Source organism: Aedes aegypti, chromosome 3 (assembly GCF_002204515.2).
Source record: "Aedes aegypti strain LVP_AGWG chromosome 3, AaegL5.0 Primary Assembly, whole genome shotgun sequence".
In the NCBI taxonomy this organism is placed as follows: domain Eukaryota; kingdom Metazoa; phylum Arthropoda; class Insecta; order Diptera; family Culicidae; genus Aedes; species Aedes aegypti.
The window spans coordinates 59,774,348-59,792,641 of NC_035109.1; the positions used below are offsets into that span (position 1 = coordinate 59,774,348).

At 33.4% G+C, this 18,294-nt stretch overlaps 1 protein-coding gene across 2 annotated transcripts in view; it reads left to right on the plus strand.

Moving 5' to 3' along the window:
- LOC5566562 (phospholipid-transporting ATPase ID) overlaps nucleotides 1-18,294 on the plus strand; it is a 194,383-nt gene that overhangs the window by 95,520 nt on the left and 80,569 nt on the right. For both annotated transcript variants that reach the window (XM_021853188.1, XM_021853189.1), the window contains exon 2: nucleotides 8,927-10,030. In XM_021853188.1, coding sequence (XP_021708880.1) covers nucleotides 9,973-10,030 — 58 coding nt within the window. In that variant the 5' untranslated portion in view covers nucleotides 8,927-9,972. The remainder of the gene's footprint in view (nucleotides 1-8,926; nucleotides 10,031-18,294) is intronic.

An 18,294-nucleotide genomic window follows, 5' to 3' on the forward strand; every position in this document is an offset into this window, starting at 1 on the left:
CCCTGATGCTCCCTCCCTTCCCAGTATATTGTCAATGTTAAATAATATTATATGTGATATAATATATAGTTTATAATGTTATATAATAAAATGTAATGTAATATAATGACACATAATATAATGTAATATAATATAGTATTTTGAAACTCTCGATTCAGTATCCTGAAAATGGCTAATGAGGTAAATGAACGCTGTACATGGCATTTAGCAAAAATTCCATGTAACAATTCTGTAAAAACAAAGTTCGCGTCACGTTCAGTAACTCCACATCATTGTCCAGTTGCACCTTCAATGCTGCTCTCATGCTCCGTCCCTTTTCCAGTATATTGTCAATACAGAACATATATTATATGGTATATAGTATAGTACTAAAATATGAAATAATTTAATTCAATTGAATATTATACGATATAGGATACATAATATAATAGTATACAATACGCGAATCCAAGCATCCTCAAAATTATCAAAGCTAGAAGTGTACGCTAGAAAGGGCCGATAGTAATAATTCCAAATAACAATCCTGAAAAACGAAGTTCACGTCTCGTTCAGGAACTCCCTCGATGCTCCTTCTTTTTCCTGTATATTGTCAATATAGTCATTATGTTATGTAGTATATAGCATAATATGAAATAATGTAGTACAATATAATATAATATAATATAATATAATATCATATAATATAATATAATATAATATAATATAATATAATATAATATAATATAATATAATATAATATAATATAATATAATATAATATAATACAATATAATACAATATAATATAATATAATATAATATAATATAATATAATATAATATAATATAATATAATATAATATAATATAATATAATATAATATAATATAATATAATATAATATAATATAATATAATATAATATAATATAATATAACATAATATAATATAATATAATATAATATAATATAATATAACATAATATAATAGAACATAATGTAACATAATATAATATAAATATAATATAATATAATATAATATAATATAATATAATATAATATAATATAATATAATATAATATAATATAATATAATATAATATAATATAATATAATATAATATAATATAATATAATATAATATAATATAAATAATATAATATAATATAATATAATATAATATAATATAATATAATATAATATAATAATATAATATAATATAATATAATATAATATAATATAATATAATATAATATAATATAATATAATATATAATATAATATAATATAATATAATATAATATAATATAATATAATATAATATAATATAATATAATATAATATAATATAATATAATATAATATAATATAATATAATATAATATAATATAATATAATATAATATAATATAATATAATATAATATAATATAATATAATATAATATAATATAATATAATATAATATAATATAATACAATATAATACAATATAATATAATATAATATAATATAATATAATATAATATAATATAATATCATAAAATATAATATGATACAATCTAATACAATATAATATGGACATAAGTAATGAAATAAAATATAACATTACATTATATAATACGCTGACTTTCGCGTCAAGTTGTCAAGAAGCCTCTCAGTGGAATATGAAGATTAACAAGGCGCAACAGGATCTGAAGAACGTGCCTTGTGACCGAAGATGAAAGATGGCAGTCATGATCCAAATTAATATTGTGAATGAGATCTTATATTGATAATAATGCAGAAATAAAATACACAAGACATAATAAATTATTAAATTTAATAAAAATAAATAAAAGGAAATTAAGATATAATATGACCAATCTATTCCCATGTGTTTGCACAACACGTGAGTTGAAACAGCTACTTAAAATCAAACATTCTGTTGTATTAAGGACATCTATACAAACTCCTTCTAACGTGGTGATCCAACAGTATAAACACCGAAATTGCGAATACCTGTATATCATTGTAACTTAAATGCTATAATGCTATAATAAGAATTTACGATTTTAATCATCATCACAAAATTGTATCGGCGAATGCTGGAATAACGATCTACTATAGTGTGATAACATCAAATGTGAATAAAGAAAAATTATCTTCTATCACATACATAGATGACCCGATTTTGTCAGCCCCTGATTTAAAACTTCTTTCAGCTCTTCTTCAAAATGTTTTTTTCCCTATTTTATGCGTATTCCGAGTAAGTTCAACAGGTTTGTAATGAATTTGGAGAAAATTCTAAAATGAAACGGTGACAAAAAAAAAAAAGTTCTCCGTGAAAAGGGATTGACAAAATCGGGTCATTGTTGTATTTGATTTAATCGTCAATAGATGGTCCATGAATTGCTGAAATAATTTAAGATATGTTCGAAGTTGATTTATTTATTTATTTATTGAGGAAATGTTCGAAGATGCTGCCAGTTTATCTGAAATAAAGAATTATGGTATGTACATGTAACTAACAATTGAAATTGTGATCATAAGAAACATGCTGGTTTTCACCCAAATATAATCGTCAGTGACTGCATAACGACAGCAATAGCGGAAAATCATCAAAATAATAAAATTGCTAAGATATATACAATAATAATATAAATCTATGTATTGCAAACAATGAAAAGGTTAGATGATAGGGTGCCTTACTGATTTTCATTGTTGGGTAGAACCATCTCACCGTATTCTGAAAAGATTTTTTTTTTTATTTAGGGATAGAATTATGCAGACAGAAATTTATCTACACTAGGGAAAAGGCACTAATTTTCGAACTATCATAAAACAAATTATTATACAAATAGGTCAAAATCGTATGAATGGGTCCAAAACTAGTGAGTGATGGGTTTAAAATTTTAAAAAGTTTTGAATATGCGCATCTACTTAGGTCCAAGCATGAATAGAAGAAAATTTCTGCTGAAATATTTGTATCAATCTGGTGCTGAAGACAAATGCTTGACTTTATTGTGCAGCAAAACAGATGTTTTGAAATTGAGTTACCAGCTTTTTGAAAACTTTACCCCTGTGTGTTGCCCAGCAACGAAAAATCTACTCCATTCATCTCAGTGTCATGTAGAGACGTGCACTAATACACCACCAGTTTTCTCTTATGCCAAAAGTGCGCCGGCGCGGGGAGCACCGCAAACCGCTGTCATTTACTTATCATCTTACCTGGTTAGTGATGCGTCGCTACAGCTCTTACCTTATCCATGACCAATCCTTTTTCCCATACAATAACTTTCATATGTTTGTCAAGAGCACCATCCATTAAAAACCTCCATAAAGTGCCTCGTACGTAACGCAGTTCAAAGACTCTACGATTCTTCGATGATGTTATCGTTGCATTTTTGTTCACTATTTTATACACACACTTCTTCATTCAAACCCCTTCCAGCACCACATCACGCACGTACACTTTTTAGCTCTTCTCGATCGGAGGGGAGAAGCATCTCGTAACCACACACACATTCTCTATCAGACCCATTTCTTTTCTGATTCCACTTCCCCCTTTGATGATCCGACCACGTTTGAAATGCAAAAAACAAAAAAAAACTACTCTGAACACTTTTTTAACAATACTCCATGTTTCTCCACTAGATTGTAGATTAATTAATTCACCGAAGCTGGTTCGAAATCATATTTCTTCTTTTTTCATACACTAATCACATTTTTTTAGCACTCCAGAGACTGCACGTTCACTTCCTTGCAATGTTGCCAAAACTCTCGTGTATATCTCTCGAGAAAGAACGACTACATCGTTATAAGGAAAAAATACTACAGTATCACTGCTGAAAGCTTTCGAATAATCAACAGCGACACAAATGCACAGGTGAGCTCTAAAAGCAATCACTGTATCAGGGTGAACGTGTGATACAAAAGTAATCACAGTTGACTGATAGTAACTCAGCAAGTTCAGAGCACACAATACAGATCAAGTCACACAGAAAATAAATTCCTAGATTAAATTGTATATGCAATACTTACGACACCACCCCATGCATTTTGAAATGTGGTGGTGTACTTGACGATCATATTAATATGGTAATAAAGAATTAGGAAGCATTTCACTACATAATTTCTCAGCTAAATATTTCCCGTTCTTTAGCACTACACTTATTCTAGATACCATGAAGTACCTTAATCACTGTCGCACTAAAACAACGAGAATAAGCTATTTTATCGCACAAAATCGCATTAAAACGACCGAGCTTCAGTGAAGCACGTCCACTACCTTTCACACTAGCTTTTCCAATAATATTGAATCGAAAAAGTGTCACTACTTGCGCTTACATACAGAAAGTATGCTGATACTTTTTCGGTTATGTCAGTGTAAAACCAAGCGATTTTCTTTATTTCGCAATTGTGACTAATTCATTCACAATCATCGATGCTCAGTACAAATTTCAATGACGGTCTACTTCGCTACTAATTGTTTTTTTAGGTGCCCTGGCCTAAACTTCATCAGGGTGTCCACTACCTGGAAAAATCTGGATAACTTGGAATTCTCAGGGAATTTTGATCACAATCAGGGAAATAATTTGAGGCTGCAATTCATGGTAAAATATGTTCACGACAAAGGATTTTTGCGTCAAAACTCAGAGCTAACCATTATTTGCCCAAAAATTCTCTTCAATCATAAAATATTCGGCTGCGCCGTTTTAAAACGCTATTTGAGCTTTTCAGTGAGGATGAATCGGGTATGAAATTTTATCGACTTATGGGAAGTATGCACTTCAACAGAAAAGTAATCTCCTATCTCGATGCGTGGGAAATTTCTTGCAAGAAATGCTCAAGAAAAGCATTTTTCTTTGATCGCAGTACGCAGTTGAAAAGAAATGTCAATTCAAATGGAGCTCACTGTAGAAAATTTCTTGATCATTTCTTGCGCAGAAATTTTTACTTTTCTTGAGCTGAACAGCATACTTAGCTCTACCAAAAGATGATTGATTTTTTTTAATAACTCTATATTTGATCAGAAAAGGATTCACATATCTAGAGCTGGTAGTATGTTTTTTAGAGTTTTGGTCTATATTTTTGATGTAAGGTATCTTTGTATTGTATTTATTCATATTTTTATATCATAAATAACGGGGTTGGGAGGGACCACCAGGGCACCCGAATGAAGCGACTTGGAAGGGATTGGATGGATGGATTCCTTAAATGCGACCCACCAGAGTTCCTTTAGAATTTTTTCTAGGAATTTCTCCAGCATTTTATCCAAGGATTCTTGGAGTGCCCAAAAAATTCTTATGGAATCTTCAGAAGTTCATTTAAGGTTCCACAACAGTTAAAATTACAGAAAGAAATTTTCCGATCATTCCCGCACATTTTTTCATGGATTTCGTCTGATGTTCTCCAAAGAGTTCCGTTCCCTGCGGGGTTCTATCCAGAGATTAAATTTATTTGTGTATCTTTTTTTCAATTACCTTAGCAATTATCTAGAAAATCTTCTAAAATTTCCTCAAGAGTGAGTGCATCAAGGATAACTTAAGAATTAACACAAGTTTTAACAGAGGTTACCCTATAATTTTCTGAAGGAGTACGTCACCAATTTGTTTCAACAATTCCTCAGATTTCTGTAACATTTATTCCATTCCCCTGGAGATTTCTCCTGGAAGAATGCTTGAAAAAAATTGTGTAGACTTACTTGAGAAATTACTGGAGGAATTCCTAAAGAATTCCTAGTTAAAATCTTTAAGAAATTCTGAGTGACAATTTTGTAGAAAATTCTGATATATCCCTGAAGGCATCTCTGGAGAAGAGATAATTATTCAAATATCTTTTGAACTGGAGTCTTGGAGAATGCTCTAGAAAAGCCGATGAGAGAAAAACCGTATAAAATTCTGGAGAACTAAGTGGTTCCTTGATCAATATCTATAATAATACACGTAAGAATTCCTGGTGGAATCTCTCAGGTAATTTTTATAGTATTTTTTAGAAAAATCCAAGTTGTGTTTTGTGATATACAAAGGGGCCTTCCTTAACCGAGTGGTAAGAGCCCGCGGCTACAAAGCAAAGCCATGCTGAAGGTGTCTGGGTTCGAAACCCGGTCGGTCCAGGATCTTTTCGTAATAGAAATTTCCTTGACTTCCCTGGGCATAGAGTATAATCGTACCAGCCACACGATATACGAATGCGAAAATGGTAACTTTGGCAAAGAAAGCTCTCAGTTAATAACTGTGAATGTGCTCATAAGAACACTACTACAGGCTCTGTCCCAGTGAGGACGTGAATGCCAGGAAGAAGAAGAAGAAATCAACATTCTTGGAGGGATTTCACGGGAAATAATCAACTACTTAAGAAAAATGCAAATCTCTCAAATATTAAGATAGATTGATATCATTATATGAGAGAAATCTTCAAAGTTATAATTGAATCTTTGGGTAATACCTGCCATGATAACTGATAAAATTATTGGAAATGCATACAGTGATACAAGCCGTCTTATTTGTCGTAATGTCACGAGAAATTATTCAAAAACAGTTTTAGAAATATTCTCTAAGAAATGTCTGGTCTAATTCCATGAGAAAGACTCTGTTAAGTCTCTTGTTCCAGTCAACAGGTTTCTAAATTTCCTATTTTCAAGACACTCAGGTGCTACCAGCCCTACTTCATGCACAATTTTTAAAATTATAATAAAAAATTGAAATAAGAAAACACTATTTTGGAAAAGTATACACACAGTAGTCAGATATTTGAACGAGAGCTATATATTAGGGCGATTCAAATTTTAAAAGTGTTTGAAAATCTAATCTCCCATATGCTCCTTATCATTCTCACCATAAAAATAGAGTTCTGTGAAATTGTCAGCTTTCTGGGTGGTGATTTAAAGGTGGCCCAAAGACAATGTAGGTTTATATGGAAATTACTATGGAGAAAGTTTGAGAAATGTTCCAAACACGCTATTACTGTAATATAAGTAGAAACTTATCATCCCTTATTGAAAACTCATTCTTCAAACCTTAATCAAGAATGTTGTTGAAGATACAAATCCCTTTTGAGCTAATTTTGTTTGGGAATTTTGTACATGTTTTGCAGGGCTTTAATCCCATATGAAGCTAAGTAAAGGCAAACAAACTAATAAATATCTCTTCTGCTATCCGTCGGATTGAATTTCTCTTTTCAGCAAATTTCTTCATTATGATTTGAAGAATAAGTTTTTACTATGGGATAATAAGTTTGTACTAACATTACAGTAATAGCGTGTTTGGAACATATCACAAAATGTCTCCATAGTGATTTCCATATAAACCTACATTGTCTTTGGGCCACCTTCAAATCACCACCTATAAAGCTGAAAATTTCACAGAACACTATTTTTATGGTAAGGATGGTAAGGAGCATTGTGATGGTATCGGTGGCAACATTAAGCGAATGGCTAGAGATGCTAGTTTTAGAAAGTCAGCAGAAGTTAATAACGCCAAACAATTTTTCGACTGGGCTGTGTCGCAAAAGGTGAAAGACCAATATAAAAAAGATTGGGAATTTATCTATGCAACTGAAAATTACTATTCAGAGGCTGAAAAATTTCTTCTGGAAAGATTTTCTAACCTTGTTCCAAATCCTGGAACAAAAAATATCATTCATTTATACCAAAAGACGAACGAAGCACATGAAAACCAAGAAAATATAGCATGCTTTGTTCTTAATAATACAAAGAAACGAAATTCTTCTGGTGTTAGCAACCAAAGACAATCTTCCCGGTTGAAAAAATAGATAGTATTAAGATGAAAATGTAAGTTATATACTGAATAATTGAATAAATATAATTAAAAAAAATAATAATAATCTTATTTGTTTCATAGAAAAGAAAGAATTCCTTTTCAGTGTAATGAAAAATTGAGGCAGAAACAGTTTTTTTCAGTTTTTCTTAGCGGTGTAATTTTTCATGAAAAATATCATCCATTCCGACTTATACTTCATTAAAACCAATCCCATATCTTTTTTTAAGATGTTTTATAAAATTTGCAATTGCTTTGATAAAAAATCTTTGTTTTTCCGATGCTTCGATTGAAATATGGGTTTTCAAAGAGAAGGCTTATATGGTAATTTTCCACAAAATTGCCCATAACTCAAAAACAAACAAAAAAGTACATTTCAAAAATTTCAGCGATTAAAGCTTATGAAATTACCTTCTCAAAAAAATATTCATGAAAGTTTTCCACTAATTGTAACATAGTTTTTCCGGCTTTTCTTTACGATTTTTCTCAACGGTGGAAAATTTTGTGGAAAACTGTTTCCAGTTAATATTTTTTTTATTCCTGAGAAAATTTGCTTGCATTTTCATAAAAAAAAACTTTTTGTCTACGATGCTTCTTTCTTGAGTTATGATTTTTCAAAGAAAAGGCTCAAAATGGCACATTAGCACATTTTTTACAAAATTGGCCATAACTCAAAAACGAGAAAAAAGTACATTTCAAAAATTTTAGCGATTAAATTAAAGATAATCTCAAAACTATTTGTTTTTAAATTTTCCACGAGTTGGAGCATAGTTTTTCCCGCTTTTCTTTACAAATTTTGTGGAAAACTTTTTCCAGTTAATATTTTTTTTTTCATTCCTGAGAAAATTTGCTCTCATTTTCATAAAAAAAAACTTTGTTTCTACGATGCTTCGTTCTTGAGTTATGATTTTTCAAAGTAAGTAGTGTCAGAGGAAAACAAAAAAAATCCAACTGAGTTTTCCGGGAAAATAAGCGACCCTGAATTTTTCTCAATTTTTTATTCATATATTGATGAGCCCTGCCTGTGGAAAAAGTTTCATGAAAATCTGAGACTCTTCGGCCCACTTTGTACGGAAATAAAAAAATCCCCAGCATGGTGAAGCCGTGCCCATACTTTCCGGCACACCCTATAATTCTTACTCATTTCTGATTCCGTTTCTTTCTCTTTCTCTCCGCATGTGGTGTTGTTGTACGATTGCAGGATTCGCATTCGCCCGCCGACGCTTCTAATGGAAGGGTGCTTGGTGCCGCGATCCGTACCACCGTTCGAGCACTGGCTGTGGGTCCCACCGATCAAATCGAGGCCAACTTAGCCGCGAGGGACGCTGTTTTTTAGTGTCGCGCTAGTCCCACGAAACCGCCGGAACCGGAAGCTGAAAGTGCATTTTGCGGTCGTCGTTCGCGTCGAGAGTTGTTGGGGGGAATTCCGTTCTGTGGAAAAGTGAAACTCGGGAAAAATAACGATTCGGGGTCGGCAAGAAGAAATATCGTTAGCAGGAAAAATGAAGAGAAAAAAATCGTTCGTTGCCAAAGTGCATTGTGTTCCATGTGCGAAGCAGTGTACCTCCATCAACTAGTGCAAGAAGTGGCATCCGAATATTTCTATGGTATTGTATTGTCGAACCACAAAGTTATGCGAAAGTGTGAAAAATAGTAATTTAAGTGAAATTGCATGACAACTGCCAATAAGAGCGATAGCAGTTCCAACTATTCCAGTTCTTATATAGAGTTACTCGCGGTCACGCGTGACAAGTTTCTCCATCGAGAAGAAAGGTGTTATCTGTCTAGAAAAAGTGTCTTTGCAAGTGTCCTTAGTGCTGCCGGCATCTGAAGAGTCATTATATTTATGCCATCGAGCAGTGGCATTTCAAGGAAAGTTATTTACTCCCTACACGTAGTCCATCCGTAGTCACCGTAGTTGCAGTGTTAGTTAGTGTCTATCTGTAAGTGCAAACGGAAGAAATTTGAAAAGCAAGAAAATTGGGGCCAAATATTTTATCTCCAGAAAAAAAAGTATCATCAACGTCTTAGGATTAGTAAGAATGCTGGAATCTCATCACACCCATTAGGATAACAACCAACATAAGTGCAACAACGGAAGTGATTTCCACCCCAGAAAATAAAAACCAGATCAATCAATGTGCCAAGCAAAGTACCGGTGATAGGAGCGATTTATTAGTTTTAGAGGGTGACAAGCAGCGTGTACAAGAGAAAACACTATTCCAGTGCAGCGCGGGCACGCTGCCGATGGATTTACGAGCCAATATGGGCAAAATCAACCACCAGGCAGCAGCGGATAAACAACGTAAGTAACAAGGAGCACCGCTTTCTATGTAGCAAACTAAGGACTGTATCGAAAATAAATTTGCGATGCATTTAACATCAGGACTATCGCGCTGCTGTACTTTGTACAACCGTTGTAATTTATATGCTTTCATTTTGCAACAACGATATATATCGACACCAAACCAAAATATATTCCACAATAATCTTCCTAAGAGCAATACTCGACAATTTTTTATTTACATTATAGCCCTTTATTATTTAATGCGGTAAAATCAACAAATGTGAATAGAAGTCGCATTATATTGAACGCACTATATAAGGTTCGAGTTGACCACATTTTAATAATTTTAAAACCTCCAATAAAGTTGTACTTGAGGTTGAGCGCATTCTGATGGTACCTCATTTAATTCAAAATTAGAACGCTAGTGCACTAGTGCTCATGGAACTTTTACTTTTGTTTTGCTGATAGTTCAGGAACCTGTCCATTTTGAAAGATGTCGTCTTCGCCAAAGTTATTCAGAAACTCAAGGGCTATAATTTTTTGAGCTAGGTGATTTAACACTTTGCCACCAAGCGGCGCTAGTGAGCATAAAACTTTTGTTTAGCAGATATCTCAGGAGCATGACCTGCTAGAAAAACAGTAGCTCAAGGGCTATCATTATTTTAGCCTATCTCGAATTTCAAGGCTCGAAAAACGAGGCCTTTGAATTACTGAACAACTCTGCCGAAGACGCCACCTTTCTAAGTAGTCAGGTTCGGGAGATATCTGCAAAACAAAAGTTTCATGTTCACTAGCTCTGCCTGGTGGCCAAATTTTGAATCAAATTTACGCAAAAACAAATGTTTCATTCACACTATTGCCGTCTAGTGGTAAAATCTCGAATTTCTTGGTTAAAATAATGATAGCCATTGAGCTACTGATCAGCTTTGTCAAAGACGCGAATAACTTATGAAAATGGCCTATTTTAATATTAAAACAATATATTTTGCATTAAACATGATATAATACAAAAATGACTACTTCTAGAGAAATAATTTATATAACCATTATAGCTTAGAATCATTTCAAGATGCTTACTGTATCATCAAAACACATTTATTTTGACAAAAATCAAAATTTTGAAAATCGATCGAAAGTTGTTTTTAGAAAAACTTTTTTATTAAAAAATTCTCCATCATGAAACTTTGTCCCAAACATATGTTTACTATCAAGATTCTATGGTTAAATTTAAAAATTGTTAAAAAAGGAGTTTTTGTGTAATATAAAGACCAGGAACGGATATAGATGGGTTTACTCTACGACTAGCGTAAGGTGACAATTCTTGACTCGAGCGAAGGGACTCGCCGTGTAAACCAAATGGAAAGTCACTTCTCGTGTGTCAAAAATTGTCACCTTGCTATATGAGACCGACAACCGAGGTGAGAACGACTCGTCTCGACTCTCACGCCATGCCAAAAAAGCAAAATTGGCATGAAGAGACTGGGTTATACGGTGCCTACCAAAACAGTACTGAAAAGTGCTACTTTTCAGCACCACTTTTCAGCACTATTACTTTCGGTAGGAAAAGTAGGCCGTTATGTCGATCAACTTCTCAATGAAAAGTTGATTGATTTGCAACGGAACTGCATAAATTATTTTTTGAAGTATTCCTCTTATGGAGCCGTCAGAAATTTCCCCAGAAAATGTCTCATAATGCCTGTTGAAATTTATCCAGACTAAGTATTTGGTTTTTTTCCTGTATTCTTTTCAAGACTATATATATTTATTAATTTTATACTGACATAGAAATACTTCAAAAATTGTCCTCCGAAGGTTTTAAGAATATCCCTTCAAGAAATTTATGGAATCTAAAAAGTATTATCTTGAGCAATTACATTTTTGAATGAATTCTTAAAGATATTCATAAATATATGATAGTAAGATCCGAAAGAAGCATTGGATGAAGTCTTGAAAAAAATCTTTGAACTTGTAATGTATCCTTGAAAGAATTCCTGTTTCAGTATTTGGAGGAATTCTAAAAAAATATTCTGGTGAAGTCACGCACATAATTTCTGGAGAAATAAATGCGAGCTGTTTTAGATAAACTTCGTTATAATACCTAGAGGAAATGAAAACATAACGGTTTAAGTACTTCTGGTTATTTTTATCTTTGAAATAAATTGAGGAAAAATTTATAGATGAAATTCTTTGAAAATCCCAGGGAAATGGATGGAGAAATTCATACAGGAATTATGATAGGATCTTTTTAATGTGATACTTGGAGTAATTCCTAGAATAATCCGTGAAGAAATGCTTAAAGGAATATACAGGGCAAATATTAAAATAAATTTAAATTAATAAAATCAATATATTCAATTCCTGCAAACTTTTTTTTTGCGCAATGTTGAATCAGTATTCCTGGATAAATTGCTAGGATACTACTTATAATTACTCTAGGCAAACTAATTGAAACATTTTAGGAGTTCACAGTGAAATTCCTGGTTTGGAGTAAAATCTGTATGAGGAGTTCTCAGAGGTTTGCCTGGACAAACTATTTGATTAGTCGCAGATTACCTTTCGTGAAAAATTCACAGAAAATGCTTAAAGAAAAAATGTTAAACCGAATCAATTAATTATGCAATTTCTTGTATTTAAGAAAAAAATTTTGTCATGAAACAAATAGACGTACGGCCCGGGAGGGTTCGAAGATTCTTCTCATATTTTTCTCGTTGAATATTCTACCAACCCGAAGTTAGAACACTTAATATATTCCTTAATTTTCAATTAAGTTTTAACCTAATATAATTAAAATATAATATTCTACCTTAATAACTATTTCAATTGTTTTTTTTTTCTTCTTAGAAATTTAATTTTATGAATGATTCAAATTCTAAATCTCAAATTCTGGGTGTTTTAACAATGACTTCGTTCGACATTCATCCTTGACAGAAAAAAGGCAGGCTTTTAAAAAAAAAAACCCTGATCAGGATTTTTTAAGAATTCTGGACACGGCTTTCACGGTTAAAGCAAGTGCGTTTGCCGCTAATCTGGGCCCCTTCACGGGCCCAACATATAATATTGAATTTCGGTTTAAAAATGTATTGAGCTTGTAGAACATGCATCTTGAATGTATCTAATTACCTAACGATACAGTCCTTAGCTGCAACAACGGAAATCAATTGCCATTGGTGCACTTCTACTTCTTGTGCGCTTCCAATAACAGCGCGGCTTCTTTCTTGTGGCTTTTGTTTCTGAGGTCTTGTCAACTTACGTTTTTAAATTAGATTGCTACTTGCGAAGGTATATTGTGCACATTATTTCATGTTCAAGGCTTCATCGCTACACTAACTGCTTTATACACGAATAGGAGTGGCCACTGACTGTCAGTGTGAAGTATCCACTGATTGATGGCGGAAGGTCGATCGGTTCACGGTAACTACAAGAATTTATTGGTCAGCGTTATTCACTGTTGATAGGTGAATTTCACTGGATTTGATGACAACTCGAAGCACTGAGTATTTGACGCGAGTAAGCTATTTTTATCATAATTATTCCCACATTTCGAATGAAAACACTTGGTCATGACTGATCATATGAACCAGTTTCACAAAAATGGCAATTTTTCGAAAGTTTTTCAACATTTCATAGTGTAACCGTGGCATCCAAATTTCAATCAGTTCTAGTTTCTAGAGTAATTATTACCATCATCACAGCACGACAAAAAACAAGTGGAAGCATATCAAAACCTACAGGTGCTTTACTTCGCAAATAAAATAGCTGTGTGTTTCCATGCGACTGATCTCGTGAAAACGCATTCTCGCATTGTAAATCGGGGTCTATTTTATCGCACGTCTCTTTGCTCTAAGAAATCGGCTTGAGTGAACGTTTTATAATTATCGTTGTGACCGATAATTTCATTCTCTATGCCTATCTTGTTATTTTTGCTTGACAATCAACTCGAAGAGCAAAAGCAATAGATATAAGAAAGCTGACCCTTTTCATGAGCGCAAGACACCCGGTATATTCATTTAAATGGCTATCTAAATTAGAATTTATCTTCACCATCTCCGCTGGGTGGCAATAGACTCCACTAAAATCAATTGATATAAATCGTCACTCCAAGGGCAGGTTCACTTATTTGTCAATTTGTAAAGTGTAAGATGTATTTTCACCTCTGCCATTCGTCGTTGCGGTCAACTGTCCGATAAATAGCCAGCATTCCGTGCAATATTGCATAACGTTGATATCGACGGCATTCTACTCTCCATCAGCACCAGCAGAAAAGTGCTATACATGCATGGGCAATAAAAATTCCTAATTGAAAAGTAGTGATTTTTCCTTGTTCATATCATACCGACAATCAGCAGGTTTTATGTCATCTCGCAACAGCAGTTACAGATGACGCCAATCGCAATTGTGCCTGCGGCAAAGGGAAAAAGTAGAATATAAGCACCGGTTACGGCCATAGCGCCAATTGTAGCCATTTCACTATTTCACTATTTTACACAAAAAAAAAATTGCATGCGACAATTTGTGTTTAACAGAAAACATTCATTCATTCATAAAAATCAATGTAATTGGTCAATGAAATTAAGAATGTGACTGAAACTGGTGCTGGTGGCCTTTTCTGACCAACGCGATCAACGCGCTTCTCAATGCTAAAATAAAGGTTATAATCAGTTCCGATATTTTTAAAAAGAAAAAGACATTTGGATTGAAAGCATTCATTTGGTAATTGCAGTACATGTAGGGCTTTCCATTTTTCTAAACATTTTCTTTAAGGCTCACCAATACCAGCTCTTCTACCCCAGTATCGATACTATTGCAGTCATTTAGTAATATCTGTAAGTAACAAGTACAATAGTTCTAAATAATGGACGCAGTAGTTTCAACCCCCAACAAAAAAAAAAGAAAAAAAAGTAACAAGCAGAGCATCAACAAAGCGTGAAAATTAACATCCACCTCAATGCGTACCTACCTACACAAAATATCATCTTCGTCGTTGTAATGATCATTGTTTGACGCATGAAATGCCAATTACCTAGGCCAGATAGTTTAACAGGCACACGCGAAATTTTCCACAACTGTCAATGGAGAAATTTGTTGATATGTATTGTCTGGCTATTTTCAGAATCCTATTTGTTGGAAGAGTTTACAACGGGAATCCACATTACTACATGATTTTCCATGAAATTTCATAAATTTATGTACTAAAACGTTAATAGTTAACGAGCTATCAATATTAATTTGGATTGATAACAGCAGTGAAGCAAAAGAATTCTAGATCATAATCACTTCAAAATAAGTGATTAGGTGAAGTTATTGAAGCTACTGATGTTTTTCTTAGTGATCAAAATATAGTTTCAATCCATCCGCAGCACTGTCTATAATATCATGCTAATATATTGTCATTTTATTTGCTAAAGCTAATCTATCAGTGGTATCCATAGTCTATCACCATCAATGCAGAATGATCCAAATTGTATCGCGATCGGCCATAAAAATCGGAATATTTTAAGCATTGATAGTGACAGCGAGCAACTATGCCTGAAATCGATTTTATATGGGCTTTCAAAATTTCAACGATAAGAAAATAAAAAAATTAAAAACCTAGTAGCGCACGAATGCTTAATAATTATAAGAAAATAAAACAAATTTAATAACAATAGTAGACTTTGTTTTTTTTTGGGTCACTCTACTGTATAGGGCTTTGCACTATGTTGATTTTGTATGGGATTTTGACGTTTACTGGCCTTGTTGTTTACAAATTTTATGTAAGAGTGAAAGAGAGAGGAAGATTTTTGTACAGTGACCCATAGGCCTCTGCACTGTTTGGATTTAGTATGGGATTTTGACGTTAACTGGCCTTGTTGTTTACTAATTTCATGGGAGAGTGAAAAAGAGGGAATGAATTTTGTGCAGAGCCCCATATGAAAGTACTGAGAAGAACAGTAATCCTTCAGTTTCAATCTAGTAAACTGCGAAATAAACTGCATCAAAACAATCAAACCCATCAAAACAAATGCATTTGCATTAGTTTCTGTAAATTGTATCGTTTCACCATTCCAAATTTCTAATCCTGCTCCCCAAGTTCACATTCAAATTAGTCTTGAAAAATTGACGTGCATTTCTTCCGTCGAACAACGACGACGGCGGTAAGCTGCCCTTTATGAATATCGCATGCACTTGCTCCCTCTAATTAGCCTACCCATTACATCAGAAGCATCACAGGCCACAACATGCCATGCCACTCTCGCCCGAAGGAGACGCACGGTGTCCAACGATTCCGTACTGCTGATGGCGAAAAAAGGTAAACATGACTCGTGCTACCAAATATTTTCCACACAAGCAGAATGGGAAACTTTTTTTTTTTTCATCCACGTAAATCATGAATGAATTCCGGTTTGTGTAGAGTGCGCAGCAGTACAGAAAACAGCAAGGACAAATTCCGCAAAGCTACGCTGCTGCTGTCTGCGTTGCAACCGAATGGAACACTTACAGTGACGGACAAAAATTTAAGACCATTCTACTCAAATTTAGCATACTACCATTGTGATGTAAAGTCTTTAATTTAATTGTATTGGTCACTACTACGAATAACGCATTACATAACGGTAGTAAAAGGAAACGTATAAACGTCTTAGGTATAAACAAGGATGTGTGAAATATGTACACTCGACAAAAACATAAGACCACTACTAAAAATATATTATTATGAAAATTCATTGGCTTTTTTCGGTGAATGCCATACCTATACTCAGAGTGAAAGGGAGTAACGAAAGTAATGAAATGACAAGATGGATAGAATCGCAAACGAGCGACGAGAGAAATGAATAGAAGTTGAAAATTGGTTTTAACAGAGGCCCATATGTGTGAACAACACAATCGAAACGACAAATTGTTGCCTAACGTCCTGGTCAAAACGGCTAGATGTTGTAGTGTTGGTCACTACTAACACAAGACAGGCAAAAATGTGTCGCCTCGACCTGTTAACTATCACGGTAAAAAGAATCAAGGTATTATAGTCCGAAAAATGACATTTGGTAGTGACGTCATTCCTATCGCAAACTCGAACGAGTGCAAAAGAAAGCAAGGCCTGCTCTCCTTTACTATCCTCAAAGCTTCATGCTTGACGATAGGAATGACGACACATGTTTTGATGGAAAATCGTTGTTTACGCGTGGGAATAGCCTACCTTGTTGTGTTTACCGTGTTAACTATATTGTTCGGCGTATATACAGTTCTATCGATCCTTGGCATATTTTCGGAGATTGATACGAAAGTGACGTTACTTATTGAATTTTTGCATACCCCTAATTATTATATCTCATTTATGATCCATCTTGTCATTTATGATACCTAAGACAAGACCTGCCACTACAAAGTGCAAAAATGAAACCAATTGCTCGTCAAAAAAAAACACTTCTTATTGGTCGTTTTGGCAAAGGTTTAAATTTCAAATCTACTTGAATATAATGTTGTCTAGTCCCTAAAATTATCATATGAATAAGTAAACATACTTGATTTGAACATTATAATTGCAATTGTGCTCATTTTCTCAAGAAATATTGCTCATTTTAATCGTCAATCAATTTTCTGAAATAGCTTGCATCGTATAGTGCACTAATTGAATGATACGTGCCCAAAGGATAACAAATTATGAGCATCGGAATTTAAATTTGTTGATAAGATTTCTCTACTGAAGAAATTTGGTGCACTGGATCATATGTTGTAAGGGTGATTGGGTAAAAATCAACAGGCAGTCGCAGCTGAGCTGTTACGTCCTGTCCTAGGATGATACCAATTAAAACACTATGGACCGATACACGAGTTCACTAATTTGACGTTTGAGCGGTGCCGAATTCACTGGTTGATATGGACACATAAATAACATGGCACCGCTAAAACGTCAAATAGTGAACTCGTGAATTGGTCCATTATAGCAGAAAGTTCATGCTAATGCCTCACTTCAAAGGTGAGGATGGAGTTGAGAGAAGTGTCGAAAGCCTTACAATATTGACAAGGGGGAGGGTTTGCGTAAAATAATTTATATATAATCCAATGACTCAACAGAATAACCTTAGTTTGAAAGAAGGGAAATTATCTGATGTGTAATTACAGCCTTTTCGCCGATTTTTTTTTCGGTTTAATTCGGAAGAAATGACAAATGTTCAAAAGAAGGGATATTCTCTATGAAAATGGTAGTAACTATAATTGGAGCTCATGTTAATCGATTTGTTCATCATTTTGGAAATTATTATTGTTCTAATTGTCCTATGAAAATAAAGACAGTATGAACAATA